Source organism: Empidonax traillii, unplaced genomic scaffold, assembly GCF_003031625.1.
Source record: "Empidonax traillii isolate 1590-97213 ecotype Southwest subspecies unplaced genomic scaffold, ASM303162v1 scaffold1492:size189942, whole genome shotgun sequence".
NCBI classification, from domain to species: Eukaryota; Metazoa; Chordata; class Aves; order Passeriformes; family Tyrannidae; genus Empidonax; species Empidonax traillii.
The window spans coordinates 84,547-100,720 of NW_020956685.1; the positions used below are offsets into that span (position 1 = coordinate 84,547).

The 16,174-nt window shown below is 46.5% G+C and overlaps 1 protein-coding gene across 1 annotated transcript; it reads right to left on the reverse strand.

Moving 5' to 3' along the window:
- Window positions 1-2,002: 2,002 nt before the first annotated feature.
- Window positions 2,003-15,755, reverse strand: SRP68 (signal recognition particle 68). The gene is made up of 16 exons (XM_027907544.1): window positions 15,611-15,755; window positions 13,596-13,662; window positions 12,987-13,100; window positions 12,221-12,416; window positions 11,395-11,477; window positions 11,090-11,199; window positions 10,695-10,777; window positions 10,339-10,479; window positions 6,940-7,038; window positions 6,564-6,628; window positions 6,110-6,269; window positions 5,371-5,465; window positions 5,012-5,141; window positions 4,518-4,593; window positions 3,654-3,706; window positions 2,003-3,340 (listed from the first exon to the last, which is right to left on the reverse strand). Exons 1-16 carry the CDS (start codon window positions 15,747-15,749, stop codon window positions 3,113-3,115), a joined length of 1,839 nt encoding a protein of 612 aa, XP_027763345.1. The 5' UTR covers window positions 15,750-15,755; the 3' UTR covers window positions 2,003-3,112.
- Window positions 15,756-16,174: the final 419 nt, after the last annotated feature.

Consider the following 16,174-nt stretch of genomic DNA (forward strand, 5'->3'; position numbering starts at 1 on the left):
AACAGACACAACCACAGAGGCCCCAGAGAACTCCTGGCAATGCCCACCTGGAAAGTGGGCTTGGATTACACAGAACAATTCTCTCCACTAACACAATCCTTCAGTTTAAAATACCCACAACTCCTTGTTTTAAAGGAGGCAGACACTGTTACTGGGGAGCTCCCAGGCCAGACTGTTAAAATCCCAAGTGCCAGTTCTCCTTAAATGCCCATTGTGCCTCATGCTGATCACTTCTGTGTTCCATCAGTTCCTCAAGAACCATCCACCGTCACCAGACCCCTTGGAATGCACAACCAGGAGTGAACACTGCCCAGGACGCAGGCCTGCTGCTGATGGTGAGACCAGGGCCACAATGTACCTCTCATTTCTATTTTAATAGATGCAATGGTACCAGGCACGGCGAGCTCAGCCTGTAATTAAAATTCCAGCGCTAATCCCAAAGATACTCCATAGGAAAACTTGATTGAAAGCAATCCTCTTGACCATTCTGCTGGAGTTTCCTGTTCTGAGGGCAATCATGTGGCCTAGCTGACAATTAATTCATGGAAAGAGAGCAAACACTTTAAACAAACAGTGATCAAAGAGCAGCACAATAAGGAAGCAGGTTTGCCAGGAAGGTTTCCAAGCCCCAAAAGCCAGTGCTCTGCACCTTGCCCTGGCTGTTCCAGGCACAGCACACTCCTGGCAGGTCCAAGGGAATCAGTTTGTTCTGCACAGCACATCAGACACTTCACCTTCACCATCCCAACTCCACTGCAGGAGAAAACCCTCAATATTCTTTGTGAGTCTGGTCTGCCTTATACAGGTGACCTAATTTTTTTTTTCCTTTTTTATATTTTGAGGTTTTTTCCTAGCGCCTTCCACATGACTTAAGCCACACCACTCCTAACAAATTCCATTCTAGTTGCTTTTTATTAACGCTACACCAAAACAAACAAGCCAAGTTACCTCTGAGTAGTGTTATCTGAGCCTGGGGGCAGGAGATCCTCCTCCAGAGCTAAGTGGCCATTCTCCAGGGGTTCAGTAGCCCCAGGACCGTGATCCTCTGAGCGCTTGGGAGGCACAGAGTGCTCGGTGTTCTCAACACAAACTACACGCCTGGGAGGTCAGGAATAAAACTTTATTGTTTTCAAATTTCTTATCTGCCCCCAACTAACCAGTTACCTGTCAAAAGATGTTTGGCACAAAGAGGCCAAACTGCTCTTAGGTTTTTGCAACAGTAACTGACTAGGAAGTGGCCGCAGTACAAGTTTTCCTGGAGTCAATCCAGGCACCGCATGGAGCCGTGGTAGAAAAGCAGGAGTTTGGTGTGCAAACCAAATGGGAGCTCTCAGTGATCTGATAGAAAAGCTGAGAGGGAAAGAGCAGCTCAGGTGGATTTACACAGGAGATCACCTGAACCAGAGCAGGTGATGCTTGTGCTGGTTATTCCCTGGCCTAAAAGGAAATGGGCTTTACAGGGAAATCCGTCAGTCAAGACCATGTTTTCTAAAAATTGCAATCTGATGAAAAAAGTCCTTCATATTTCTTTCAGGTTTACACTTTCCCTTCCTCCTGTAAAATCCCCCTGGCATCCACACACAAAAGGAATTAGTTATAATACCAGAAATGCCCATTTTGTTTCCACGTTACAAAGATTAAACACAAACAAGAAGTTCCTCCTCCTCCTCTTACCTCTCTCTGAGCACAGTCCTCTTGAAAGTACAGAGTCCTTCTGTACTCTGAGAACTCACAAATCAAATCAACTTGGAACAAAGAAGCAAACATTTGTATTAAAATAATGGGAATTGTTAATCACCCCCATTCATCTCACAAGCACCTTGCATGGAAAAATTTCCACGGAAAAATTCGACCATTTAAAACAGTTCTTCTGTTTCTGACCCTAATGACTAAAAATGGAGAAACAGCACAAAGTCCAGACAACCAAGTGCAGGAGTTCAGGCAGAACAAACTGCTGCCTCACCTTCCAGCCACAGGCTGAGTGAAAACCCACACAGTGCTAGTGGAAACTTCCAAATCCTTTATTTAGGAACAATTCTGCCCATGTGCTGTGGGGTTTTTTCCTGTTAAGGTCATCACAATTATGAAATTATCTGCATTTTCAAAGTGCCCGTCACTGTGGCACCCGGGTGCTTTATAAAAAAAGCTGTCTGGCACGACAGAGATGATTTATCACTCACAAACCTCCTGGTCTCCTGTTCCTTATCCCTCATTTCAGGTGTAGCTACTGACCAAGGATGAAGAACAAAGCAACAGATGAACTCCAGAAAAAGATCATCTTGTTTTCAGGCAAGGTTTAGATCAGAGACAAAACGAACAATGAGAGACCCAACTTCCCATGAAGAGCAAGTAGCTATTTCCAAAGCCACCCATGAAGCTATTTTCCCAGGAAAATCCTTGTAGGAATAGGTTCTATACTGTATTCAGGTATTTAACAAAAGGTGTGTATGAATAAAGAAGGATGCTATTGGCCCAGAGTACAAATTCACCCACCACAGCTGGGGTAACCATTAACATTTGGTATCTGCCATCCTTATCCATAAGGAAAGAGGCTCAATTTTGTCAGTTCTGACTGTTACATTTTTTAAAAAATACAGAGACTTCTGCGATTCAAAAGGGAAGGAGAAGTAGCCCCCTTGGCTACTGTTCCATAGCCATCATGTGGGAGCCTCACCTTGCTGGTTTAGTTCTCCTGTACTTTTACCTCTGTTTCCCCATCACACCCCAATTTCTAGACCAAAATACCAAATTATAGTGTCAAATAATGGGGCAGAGGGAAGAGTCAAATTATACCTATGCCCTGGTCCATGATAAGTAGATGTGTACTGGCCCTGAACAGGCCACTGGTCACAGAACTTCTCCAAACAAACTGGAATTTCTCTGTGCTCCAGATTATTTTCAGCTATTTATAGTGTGTGTTTGTTTCTGAATAATTGCTTGTCTTTGATACACTGGGAGAGAATGTGAGTGCACAGACATACACACAGGACACAGGGGAGAAGGTGGTGAAACTTCCCTCTGTTGGTTTCAGGTGCAGGTATTGGTGTCCTAGAACCTCTTGGAGCTTTTCCTTCAATACAGAATAAAACCTCTGTTTCTCTGGGGGTCCTGGTTAACTTTTGAATCCAAAAATGCCCTTTATGTATCCTGTGAGGCCACTCTTGGCCTTCTGCTCCACCTTGTCCTCCAGAGGTGGGAAAGCAACATGGTTAAGGGCCAGGTCAAAGAACAAGGGTTTGCATGGAATGGGCTGGAATCCCGGTGGGAAGTGCACGAGGTTGACTTGCTTGCTGACAAGAGAAGGATCCAGGCAGAAAGTCTCAAACCGTTCTGAGAGTGGCTGAAAGAGACCAAGGCAGAAACACAAATCAGGCACATCAAAGCTGAGGGGGTCAAACAAGCAAAGAGGACTGAGCAGCAGCTGAGATAGAAGATGATGAACTTCCTGGCATCTTGGGCCTGTGAAAATGATCCAGACCCCTGTCAAAGGATCTCTGGGAAAAAAGCCTAATAAAATCTCCCAAATACACCAGTCATGACCAAATCCCCATCAGTGTGACCTTTCTTGAGTTGTGAGAGTCACTCAGGTAACAGGTTAACAGTGATGGTCATTAAGAGCCCTACTGGAATCTGCCTGAGCTCTCGGCTCTTACCTTGCCATCCTTGACCTGAGATGGAGACTCAGACTCATGAGGATCGTTTGCATCTGCAAAATTGAAGAAGAAGTGGTAAGAATAACAGGCTTGACCTCGGTGTAAAGTGGGATTGCCTCAGGAACCAGGTGCCCCAAGCTCTGCTATGATCCTTGCTCCCTGCAAGATTATTTTCAGTAGAATCAACTTCCTTTCTAGACAAACGCTCAGCTATGGCCAGCACAGCTCTGCAGTGGTGGAGAGCTGCTCCTTCACATTGCTATGGGAATTTCTGAAAAGCAGCAGATGATGGGAACAGCCCCGGGGGGTCTGTTAAAGCAACACTAAGGCAATAAGAAATCAGGCAATCCCTGCCTTATCCTGGGTTTCCAGCAGCAGGCACAGCAAAAACAGCAGTCCAAGAAATCACAGAGTTCACTCAGTTCCCAGAAGTTCCACTGACCAGACTGACACTGACAAAGAGCAGAACATCTCTGCTCTCCCCAGTAGTTCTCAGAAATTCCCCCAGCCAGACAAAACTGGGATATGTAAGGACATATTGTGTGCAGCAAAAAAAAATTAAACACGAAGCTGTTCTGTGCAGGTTTCTAAAAAGGGTGCACATCCCCATGAAGGGTTTTCACATCCCTGGGCAGGGAGCAAGATGCCAAGTGTGCAGTCACTGCCTGCCTGCATTACACACAGCTAGAGGCAGCTAGAAATGGGGGGAGAAAAATTCGTTTTCCAGAGCCTGCATGAATCAGAGTGAAGTGGAAAAACATTTGGAACCTTAGAAATGAAATAAAAGGAATGAAATAGCTGCAGGGGCATTATTCAAGATACATTAGAGCAGAGCTGGAGTATAGGCTGTAGTATATTACTCACCTAATATAGCTGCTGCTTGCAAGGAGTATTTCTCTGCATTAACTTGAGTGATCAGATCCTGAACATCAGGCAGCTCCTAGGGCATTAAAGAAAATTATTTAAGAGCCTGAAATGGGCCAGCCTAAGAGTCAGAGTAAAGGGAAAACCCGACAAAGAACTAACTCCTGGTGCTGATAAGCTTTCCCAGAAGGGGAAAAGCTACAGTGTCGTGCTTCAGGCACTACAGAAGTTGTATAGGAAAAAATGTACAGGTGAGGAAAAGTGGTAAATTGTTTTGGAGTTGTTACAGGAAGTCTGCCTCTCCTTCAAGGCGAGGGCCAGTTGAAGAGTTCCCACATCACTAGAAAGTCTCTGCTATAATGAGTATTACTCCTCTCCCTGCTTAAAGATCAGTCTTGAATTGTAATGGCCTGGCACTTAATTAACAATAAATACTGGGACAGAGCTTCTTCATAAACTTCAGCTCCCTTCTACACACAGGACTGGGCTCCTACCTTCAAGCTGTTCCTGTGAGCTCCAGCTCCTGACTGAACTTCACGGGCGTATTTCAGCACCCTTTCATATAACACCAGAGCTTCACTCCACTTCTTCACCAGGACATAGGACTGGGCAATGAAGAAACACCTGCAACAGTGAAGAGTGGAGTCCTGACATGTTTGTTATCCACACCCTTTGCCAACTCACAGGACTGGTAACAGAAGACATCCTTAAGTAGCACTGGCCAGTTTCCCCTCAGCATCCAGTCTCCATTTCACAAGGGAACTGCATCAGCAGTACAGCACACAGAGCTTTGGAGTTACAACCTTTGAGGATGTCACATGTGCTAAAGAAAACCTGGCTGTTTCTCAGTCACCTGTAAGCTTTGTACACGAGTGTCTTCAATCCAATCTCTTTTTGGAAGTTCTTGTCCTCTTCTAGGCCAGGAAGTTGTGTCAGTTCCACAAGGTTCTGTGCAAAGGAGAGTCAGAATAACAAATGCAGGCACTGTTTTCCTCTGGAATCTGCTGCAGCAGGAGAAAGCTGCCCCTTCTGACAAGTCAACAGTACACTCCCATGGAAATAGTTTCCAGTTTTCTAATTATCAGTTTTCTAACCTTGTGAAGGACTCTCATTGAAACTTGTGCAAGTTGCCCTCGGGACAGATTTCCTGACACAAACAGGAATTAGGACAAAGACTCCTTAGATTTCACATGAACTAATTCTTTCATAAGGCATTTCCCTTTCCCATTCACAACTGCTTCAGCCACAGGCTCCCACAGCTAATAGAAAAATTATGGGAGAAACTGAGAAACTGCTTATGAAGAACAAGTATTTTTAGCTGCTACTTTCCCTGGCGAGCAGAAATTAAGGCAGCTCTGAGGGTGCTGCATAAAAGAGTCAGAAAGACTATTTTAAAACCGTATTAAAGTGCACAACCAAGGACAGCCATTCCAGCAGCACCTTCTGCTCACAACTAGAAGGGGTTTTTTTGTGTTTCATGTAGATGTTGAGCATCTCCAAGGTACCTGCAGGTACTTCAGACTGCACAGGCAGTTCAACTGCACTGCTGTGCGTTCTCCATTAGGTTTTTGTGCCAAAGGATGAAGAATTACCTGCAGGATGATGTCGTAGAGGCGGATGAGGTCCTGTGGCCGGGGTGTACGCTTGCCGTCCTCGTCCGAGCGCTGCTGCTGCAGCAGGGCCTTCTGCAGCGACTTGGCCATGCTCTCGTTGCGCTTGATGGCCGTGGAGAGCTTGATGTAGGTCAGGTAACTACCCAGAAAACAGAGAAAACACCACCAGAGACTCACTCAAACGTTGCTCTTTGTTCTGGGAAACGCTTTCCTCCCCCAGTCTGAGTGGGGGAAAAACACAGGGAAGGTCAACTTTGAGAGACTGAAGGAGAATGTTTGGGAAGCAGCACGGATCAGATCCTTATCCGTACAGTCATCCTGGAGATGAGAGAGGCCCGGAACAAAATCCCCATAAACCAAAATCAAACAATTAAAACACTGACACAAGAACACGACTTCTTCACACCAGCACACAGCAATGTTTGCCTATTACCTGTGTAAGTACTGGATGTTGGACACCTTCCCAGAATCATTTTCCAGGGAGTGCTCTCGCTGTTTCTGTGGACATTGGAGACAAAACACTGCGTGATTTACTTAAAACTGGCAGACAAGGGAAGAAAAACACAGAAGCAACTCAAGGTTTGGGTAAACCATAGAAGCTGTAACAGACTTTCAGGTAAAAGAGAGAGGGCTTCTACACTGCTATTTCCCCACTCCAGTTCTGAAGAGAATAAATTCAAAGGTAACTCCTATGCAGCTCTTAATTAAAGAAACCTCAGCACTTTTTACTCTTAAGCAAGATTAACAGACAAATCAGCCCCAAAGAAATACTGTGTTGTTGGAAACAGAAGCTGATGTTTGCTGCTTACCTGGTCTGGTTTCAGTTCTTCACGGACTGCCTGAATGGCATCTCTGCACTCACTGAGTAAAGACTCAAACAAACGTTCCTTGGTCTCCTCGTTTTCTGCCTAAGAGCAAAGGAGATTCAAGGCAGCTTAGAAATCAGAAATTTTTGTATGATGCACCAATTAACTGGGGAGAGCAAACAAAGTTTTCCCCAAATTATGGCTTTAAGATTTATTTAGAACTCCGACCTGTGGCTGTCTGCAACACATTCCAGGGAGCAAACTGCCAGAAATCGTGGGGAATGTGGTCAGTGCTGAGGATTCAGCAGCACTGAAGGCCTAGCACACACACAGCTCATGGCCTCATCTCTGCACCAGCCACCTTCCTTCCCAGCAGCTCCCTTCCCTTCCTGGATGGCACCAGCGCTGCTCCCAGAGCAGCTGAGGCTGGACTGCACTGTGGGAAAGGCCCAGCAACTGAAGGGCTGAGCAGCACCGAACTGGCAAACTACCAATGCAGACGGCTCTTGTTATGCTGATTTCATTTTTCTCATGTGGTAAGAACATGGAGATGATTATCTTTTCTCCACTCCCACTCTAGCAATGCTCACTGTGGCAACAATTTGCTTGTTTGACGCATTTTTTTTACAGTAACCCTGTATTTTAGCAGCAGGAGCGACCCAGTGCTTCTCTGCTGTCGCCACAGGTTTTGTCAAAAAAGTGAAGCAGCTTTTGGCCTTCTGCCCCAACACCAGAACTTGAAAACAACTCTTATAAAACAAGTTGCAGCCTGATCTCTGCCTAATTTACTGGTATATCATGTACCTAATTAAATAAGCTCCCAAACTCGACTTAATTCAGTAACCAGGTGGGGACTGCAAGACTAACTGATTCAGTAAAACTGCCCAAAACCAAACCTCAACCTTAGAAACTGAAGAAGATTAAAGAGCACCAGCACTGTGTTATACCACTTCCAGGTAACAGCATAAAATGAGCAACAAATTTGTTGCAACAAATTTGCAATTGTCCAAATGCAACTGTCTAAAAACTGCCTAAAAACAGGCTCACTTGTTTATCTTCCACAGAGCTCTGCAGTCTCTGCCTCTCCACTTCCCACATTTGCAAACCCAATAAGGAATGTTATTTTTACTCCCTCACAAAGCCTCAGGTATCCTGAGATGAAGGCAGGTTTTTTGGGTTTGGGGTGGGTTTTTTTTTGTTTTTAATTTAAGATTTGCTGCAAGAATTTTTTTAAGGTGGGACTGACTCCTGAGAATAACCAGAGACGAGTCTGACTGCATTCTCAACCTCACCCAGAGCAGCACAGCAATTTCACTGTACGCACAAAAATGAAAACAGACACGGCCAGATCATCAGTCAGGCACAAACAGGGGAAGGGCTGGGCCCTGCCATGAAACAAAGGCTTCCCTTTCGAAGCAAAAACTCCTTGAGCTGATGATTCTATGCATAAATGCACATAGGTTCTCACTTGGGAGAGATCAGATCACAAAACTGAGATACAAGTGCTACAGCTGGTGGTTCAAGTGCCCTGACAGAACAGCACAGGTTCATCCTAAAGGGCATCACAGGAACTGATTCCACTGAACCCACTTCCAAAAGCGCTCAATCCTCATTTAAAATTTGTTCTGAACCCCTGTGTAACACCTCTGACAGTTATTTTTTGCTGCAGTCCAGAGATGAGCACAGAATCCTTGAGGCAACACCAGGTAGGAGCACACTTCTGTCATGCTGCCCTGCAGCCTTTTCACTTCTACCTGGTTACAGCCAATGGCCCTCAAAGTCATGCCTTCAAACCCACAAAAGGGCTGCCATAAGCAATTTTAGACTTGAATTTGTATTTCAGTTTGGCTTATTTGTTCTGTTTCTCCCATTACCAATAGGATACTGAAGGCAATGGTGCAATTTTGCTGAGAAACTTCATTTTTATACACAACAGACTGGTTTTACTTCTAATTAAACCTTGCAGAGCACTGATCTTATGTCAGGGTTTTAACTCAGTCAAGATAAACAGAAAGGTGCCAAAGATCCCAGGAACCACAAGTGCATTCAGCTGAAGATGGACTGCCTGTCACAACCACAGAAGTGCTTCCAAAAGGCCAAGTTTTAGCCCTCTGGAAATATAAACAGTGCTGCTGCACGCTCAGCTCTCACCAGAACCGGCTGTGATTCTGTACCACAAAACTCCCCTGTTTACTCAGAGCTCCCAAGGAACACAAAGCAAGATGAAAACCAACTCAGCCCACTCTTCTGCCACTGCTTTACAGGGCAACTACAATGAAAAAAATCCAACTGTCAGCCTGGCAGGAAGGAAATTAAAGGAAGGAACTTTGAGCTGCACTTCCACCTGCTGGCCATGTGTATGTGCGTCCTAAAAACAAACACGTTCAGCACCCTTCAATTCAGAACATTCTGACAAGAGTGGGTAACACTCATGTTTCCTACCCAACCACATCCTTTTTATCCTACTCACGTTTTTCTTAACACTATCCCCTGTTCCTGCCTTATCCCTTTGAAGGGTTTTCATTTTCCCATTTTTATTTATCATCATTATTCTCCTGGTGACAAAAGGTTTTTTGTGCTGCAAAAAGCCCATCTTTAGTCGTAACAGTTGTTACTGAAGATCCTTTCGCTGCCTTTTCAAACTGCAAGTGTGTATGCAGCCACTGAAAAGCAGGATATACCATCTGGTCACCATTTCCAAGGGAAAAGCCCCAAGTGGAAAACTTGACTACAATATTCAAGACCTGCACAGTATGAGACACTACAAGTTCCAGTGAGCTGGACTTCACTGATCCTTGTGGGTCCCTTCTAACTCAGGATATTCTATGATCCTATGAAGTGTTTCAGAACCACTGTATGTGAGATTGATTTATATCCTCACATTTATTAACCCTCTTCCTGCTTTTGAGGATTTCCATAAGTCAGTGAGAGAATGGAATAAAACTCATAGCACTTGCTTCACCTGGCAAATTGCTTTCTGTGGCTGAAAATAACATGGTTAATATGTATCCTTTTTCTTTCGGCTGCCCTGAAGTAGGAGCATTTGAGCAAGATGCTTAAAGAAATTAGACCAGTAATTCAAAAACAGTTGCTCTTAAAAATATAACCTTCACTTCCAAGTGACAGGCTAAAAATAATGGTCATCACCCTGCTGCTGAAAGGCAGCACAGTGTTCCAAAGAGCAGGGATACTCAGAATGGATCTCCCAGACTACCAGACTGTGAGAGCCATCCCAAATGACACCTCATCTTTGGGTTACGGTCAGTATTGCCACTTACACTTTTAGCCTTCCAACCCCAACCTTGAAACAAATAGATTACTCAAAAGCTTTTAGTCCAGGTATCAGGCACTGCTCTGAAGGAAAGAGGATGGTTAGAAGGCCGGTGCTGGCCCCTGGGTTACCTGAGCGATCGCTGCCTCGTTGTCAGCCAGGCCCAGCAGGAAGATCCTCACTTTGTCTATTTTCACTGGAACAGTTCTCCCTCTCCACTCCACCTCGCTCATCGTGGCTGCCTGCTTAGCTCGAGTCTGGGTGATCAGAGCCTGCACAGAACAGACTCACATTATGAGCCTCAACTTCAAGGGATCCAGAATTTCTTAAATTCACATTACACTTAACTATATTGAAATCAAAGGGTTTTTTAGGGAAGTGTGGCTTCCCACAGAGCCCAGGCTTGCATGCTCACTTCTGTTATATTCTGACTCTGAGCAACAGAGTGTCAATGGATGTTTCAAGTTGAAGTGTGCAAATAAGTTACCTCCAGTTTTTCTGCAAGGAGACCTTCAGTGCCACCAGACCTCAGTCTCATCTGCATCAACTCATTCATGGCAGACTGGTCACCTGAGAGAATCAACAAATCGAGATCAAACTGGCAGTTTGGGAGACAAAGGAGAGAAACTTGCAATTTCATTCTGACTCCACAGGCAAACCACCACAAACTGTTATTTTGTCTTTCTACACAAAACCACAGGTGCTGTTGCAAAATGAGTCTATTTCTCCACTGCTACACTGTCCCAGAACCTGTGCAGAATTTGCCCAGAATATTACAGCTTTGCTGCAGTGTCACTCAGAGCAGTATTTAACTAAATCAACATTCCTTCCATGTGGGCAAGCCTTGCTCTTTGCTGGAGATCAGGCACCCCCTGCCCTTACCAATGTTGTAGGCACAGTAGCGGATGTTGGGCGAGATCTCTTCCACACGCTGGTTATACAGCACAGCCTGTTCTTCTGTGAAAGCATTGGCCAGCTTTTCATAAATGGTCCTACAGCAAAGAACAAATATTAATGCTTCGGAGTTTGTGTCTCTGCTCCGGAGGATGCTGTTTCTTCACAGGCACCTCCTGATTAAATGCACAATGAGCTAAACAACAGAGAGTTGCTGTACATACTGTACATACACTTACCCCACTGGTTCAATGCTATTTACCAAACAAAGCTGGTGAAGTGGGGGAACTCACTTGCACTTGTTGAAAGCCTCCATTGCTGCCTTCCACTCCTGGTGCTCGAAGCGAAGCATCCCGGTGAGGTAAGCCATGTACGCCTGCAGAGAGAGCAGGGCACAGGAATTCACCCACGGCCTGATTGCTACAACCTTTATCCCCGATTACTACAACCTTTATCACAAGGCTGCTGTGACACCTGCAGTGAGTGACTAAGCCCTGCCCTTTTAGTTTGGGCTTCCCACAGAAGGCAACTGATCTGGATGACAGGTTACCACCTACCTACCTCCCTTTTCTTCTTCAACTGACACTGCTACATTTCTAAGGAATCAAAGAATCATGGAATGGAATCACAGAACTGATTGCTGGAAGAGATCCGAAAGATCATCTAGCTCCAACTCCCCTGCCATGGACATGGACACCTTCCACTAGACAGGGCTGCTCAGAGATGAAAGCAAAGAGGTTTCTTGCTTGTTATGCAATCAACATGGCCCACTAATGTTACAAAACATTTTTTTTCCAGCAATATGCTATAAAATGGCAGTTTAATTAACTGAGCAAGGTACTAAATCCCCTTGTTCAAGGAGGCCAGTGTCACAACACAGCTGCTTTCTGTTTTCCAGGAACTGAAGCCCCAGATCTTGTGTTCTAGGTGGCTATCTCAGGGCATTTAATAAAGATAACTCAAAAGATAAGGACAGTTTCTTAGGCTGTGTTGCATCACCTTAGTCTCCCTCAATCATTTTTACTTTTTTTTTATTATCCATTGCTAGGTAGTTCTCATCTCTTCACCCCAAATCCAAAGGTTTGGGCTGCAAAACAAAATCCAAGTACCAGTGGTTACCTGTGCTTCCAGCTTTGTCTTGGCATCCACCCTGTTGCTCTCACAGAGCCTCTCCAGCTCCTCGGCGTGTTTCACGGCCTTGCGCAGCCGCGACAGCAGGTGGAAGCGCTTGCGGGGCTCCGTGTTGGCCTCCTGCTTCAGCTGCATGGCATAGCTCCAGGCCCTCTCTGCATCCATCAGGATCAACAGCAAATACCTGCAGGACACAGGGGGATTAATGAGGAAAAAACGGCACCCAAAGGAGAATGACATCACCATCGGTTCTTCGCGCGGGATCTGCGAAGTTCAGTAATGGATGTTCAGCTCGATTGCGTTTCGCGCTTGAGCAGCCGGAATGTTTCTTAACATTCTAAGCACACAAAGTCATATTATTTCTAATGCAATTGTCCCACTGAGGAAGAGAATTTGCTACTATTCTGTAGCATCACAGACATTGAAAAGACAAAGAATTTATCATTTTGGGTCGTCCTTCGAATGGGTTCAATGTGTTCTTAACAACACAGGTGAATGCAGCACAGTGTGTTCTTTTCCCACAGAAAGGAGACAGCAGATGTTTCAAGTGTTCCTTTTCATTCCTGACACGAAAAGACGGGAAATGAGCCCAAAATCCTGGCTTTTATCTTTTACTAATATCAACAACACATACCTCTGAAAAGAAACGTTTCTGAGCATATTGTACAGAATTCCTTCACCATATCCACACGGAAAGAAATGACTGAAATGAACCCCTTCATTAATAAACTGAGTGTTCAGTTCCATCCTGTACCTGTTGTCTGAGAGAATCTCCTCAGTTACTTTCTTCCCAGTGAACTTGTGCCTGTTGCCCATCTTGAAGTTGAGAGTTTTTCGGAGCCTCCGTAGCCTGCGGGAGCAATAACCCCTAAAAAAGGACAACCACACTCAGTTTGGCCAAAGAACAACTTTCCTTCTGCTTCCTGCTCTATCCAAACAGGGAAAAAAGGACTAAAGGCTGTGTCAGGTCATGTTTTAACAACTAAGAACTCTGTGTCTGCTCAGACACTGCCTGTAAAGCAGTAGTTAATAGAAAATAAGAAAGGGAAGAAGATATGTAATAATCCCTGATCTTAAAAAATCAGAATGATGTTCTCCTTACTAACTGGTTTATGTGTGTTTATTGAGTACTGACATCACAGAGGTATTAACAATCTGGCTCTTCAGGGCAATGGAGAAACAAGTGCCTGTCTGCACAGCCACAGAATGCTGCAGCGAACAGAGATCAGCACACATCGAACAGCTCATATGGAACAACCTGTCAGGGGTATTTACTTGGCAGATAGGCTTTGTTGCTTGCTACAGGGGGGTTACATTTTAAATTAAGAGAAGCCAAGCCACGGGAGAAAATCCCAGTACTAACCTGTACCTCTGGAAGTCCCCATGTCTCAAACCGTGCTGCTGCTGCGACTCTTTCACGATCTGCAGGACTGCGACTCGTGTTAAGGCACATGGACAGCACAGTCTGTCACCAGCCCCTTGTTCCACCCCAAAATAATGGAAGGGAACTCTATAGGTCCCGTTAAACAAATGTGCTGTGAACAGAGGGGCACCCCAAAACCTCCTGAAAACACACAGCTGAGGGATCTGACGGTTCTAAAGCACCTCATGACTCCACTGCTCACTTCAGAGCTCGTGAATATCAGCAAGGCCAGGACTCAGACAAACTTCAAGCACCTTTTCCAACAGCATCCATGGGAGCCTTGCTGTCACTGGAGCTCGTTTTGGGATAACAAGCTGTGCAGACAGACACATTCAGGCTGAAACAACTGACTGCCCCAGCCTGGCTACACAGCCTCCCCAGCCACGCTTGTGACATGGTTTTGACAGCAAAACTGAGGTAGAGAGAAGCTTTCCTGCCCTTAAACCTCCCATCTCCTAAAAGGAAAAGGACACAAACACCCTGAACAGAATCACTGTTGCCTTCCCCACACAGCTTCCACAAACAAAAAGCTTTCTGAACACAGAACCTCCTCAAAAGAGCTTTTGGAAAGAACTCAGGGGCTGATTTTCCGCTCAGTTTTCCAACACATTTCTAGTCTTGCTGCACATGACTGTAACAAACATCTGTGACACAGTGCACTGCCCTGTGACCTGGGATACCATCACTCCATCTTTCCCATTCAGTCTCTGCACTCTTCAGTGTATTTGCCAATTTCTGTGCATCCTGTAGCTCCTTTATGCCCTTAGTGACACTACCAAATAATACACCATATTCTGGTAAATCTCTGATGTTTTTCACATCGTTTACAAGGTAGATTATTTTGTGAAATACAGTCTCCACCACAAATAGGAAATCTCTGTGGTATATATATTTATGTCCTAAAATTTCCCTTTTAAACTTTATCTAGAATCCTTTAAAAAACACCCAAAACCCAGAGTGTACAACAACCCCTTTAACAAAAACACTAATACTAAACATAAAGAAACCACCAGACATTTAAAGTTATTAGATGCTTATCAACATGTTTTCTTGTAACTACACCGAAAATTAAGTCTCTCAAGAATTAAGAACCTGCACCAATAGTTACTAAACTGAGTTATTTTGCATTTGTGGAAGGAACAAATCAAACTGCAACGTCTCAACACAGCGTCTACCCAAGACTTTTTTCAGACTCTCTTTTATCCTGTGCAGTTACTTGCTGAATTCACACCCCCTGTATTATGCACCTTTTCATCGATTCAGATACTCCCAGCATTAGCAGGGCAATTGCCATGTCTGCATCTTAGTCCACAATTACTGACTACACAACACCTGCCATATGCCACGTGGAAAACTGCAACCTCATTTCACCTGGGTTTTGCTCCGACCCAGAAGATAAACCCCAGCTCTCCCACAGCTGTGCAGCTGGACTAATTTCACACCAAAGTTTCACGTACAAAGAAAAAAAAAACAAACCTCCACGAGCTTTACAGGCCACATCAGATTTCGGAAGCGCTGAACCCGCAGGAGGCGGTTCGCCACCTCGGTGCACCCGTTAAGACTTTTACATCCATTACTGCTTCAAGCTTTAACGTTGCAACCAGCAGCTCCGAGGTGACCCGCTCCTATCTAAAGCACAGAGCTCCGGAGTGGGGGCCGGCTGCAGCCGCCACAGGGCTCGGCAGAAGAAGCCGCACGGGCAGAGCACAAATCCACAAATCCACACCTCGGGCACGCCGGGCTGAGCCGTTTGACCCAAACCAACCCCTCACGCCGGCCCGGGCCCGCACCGCCCGCCCCTCCGCGGTGCCCCCGCACGGGGCCCGACCCGGGCCGTCCCTCCCCGCGGGGCCGCGGCCTCCGGGCCACACGATCCCCGCCCGCGCTGCCGCCACGTCCCCCCGCCTCCCGCGGGGCCGAGCCTGCCACGTTTCCCCCGCCGCGGCGCAGGATGCTCTCCAGGCCCAGGCTGTCGCCGAGGCCGCCGGGCTGCGCGGCGGCGGGCCGCTCGTTCTCCTTGTTCTCCTTGCTGTCCCTGCCGTCCCGGTTCTCCTCCGCCCCGGCCCCGCGGCCGCCCTGCCGCTCCGCCGCCATCTTGCGCCAGCGCCGCGCTGCATCACGGGCCGGCAGCGGCGCGAGGGGCGCGCGGGGCCCGACGGGAACGGGGAGGACCCGGGGAGGGATCCCGGGGGATTCTGAGGGATCGGGAGGGATTCGGGGACACTCCTAGCGCTGGGGCTCACTCTGCGTTTGGACACATCCAGCCCCGGCCCTCCTGCACTTGTCCCGCTCAGTCTCACACAGTCTGAGGCCCCCCCCAGCCCAGTCGGACTCCTCTGCCCTAGGGTCACCCCCCCGCTCCAGGGCTGACCCCAAATCAGCCCCCAGGGTCCCTTCCCTCGCCTTGCCCCACTCACCTACCCTGGCACTGACCCCCAAATTGGCCCCCAGGGTCACTCCCCAACCCTGTGCCACTCACCCACCCTAAAGATGACCCACCCCGGCCCCCACATCAGCCC

What these genes read in the sequence shown, in the direction of transcription:
- SRP68 (XM_027907544.1), bottom strand. Translation starts at nt 15,749, where the DNA reads ATGGCGGCGGAGCGGCAGGGCGGCCGCGGGGCCGGGGCGGAGGAGAAC. An exon ending in AACATCCAGTACTTACACAG is followed by an intron (nt 6,270 to 6,563) that starts GTAATAGGCAAA and finishes TTTTCTGGGTAG; the next exon opens with TTACCTGACCTACATCAAGC. An exon ending in CTCAGGTCAAGGATGGCAAG is followed by an intron (nt 3,341 to 3,653) that starts GTAAGAGCCGAG and finishes GGTCTCTTTCAG; the next exon opens with CCACTCTCAGAACGGTTTGA.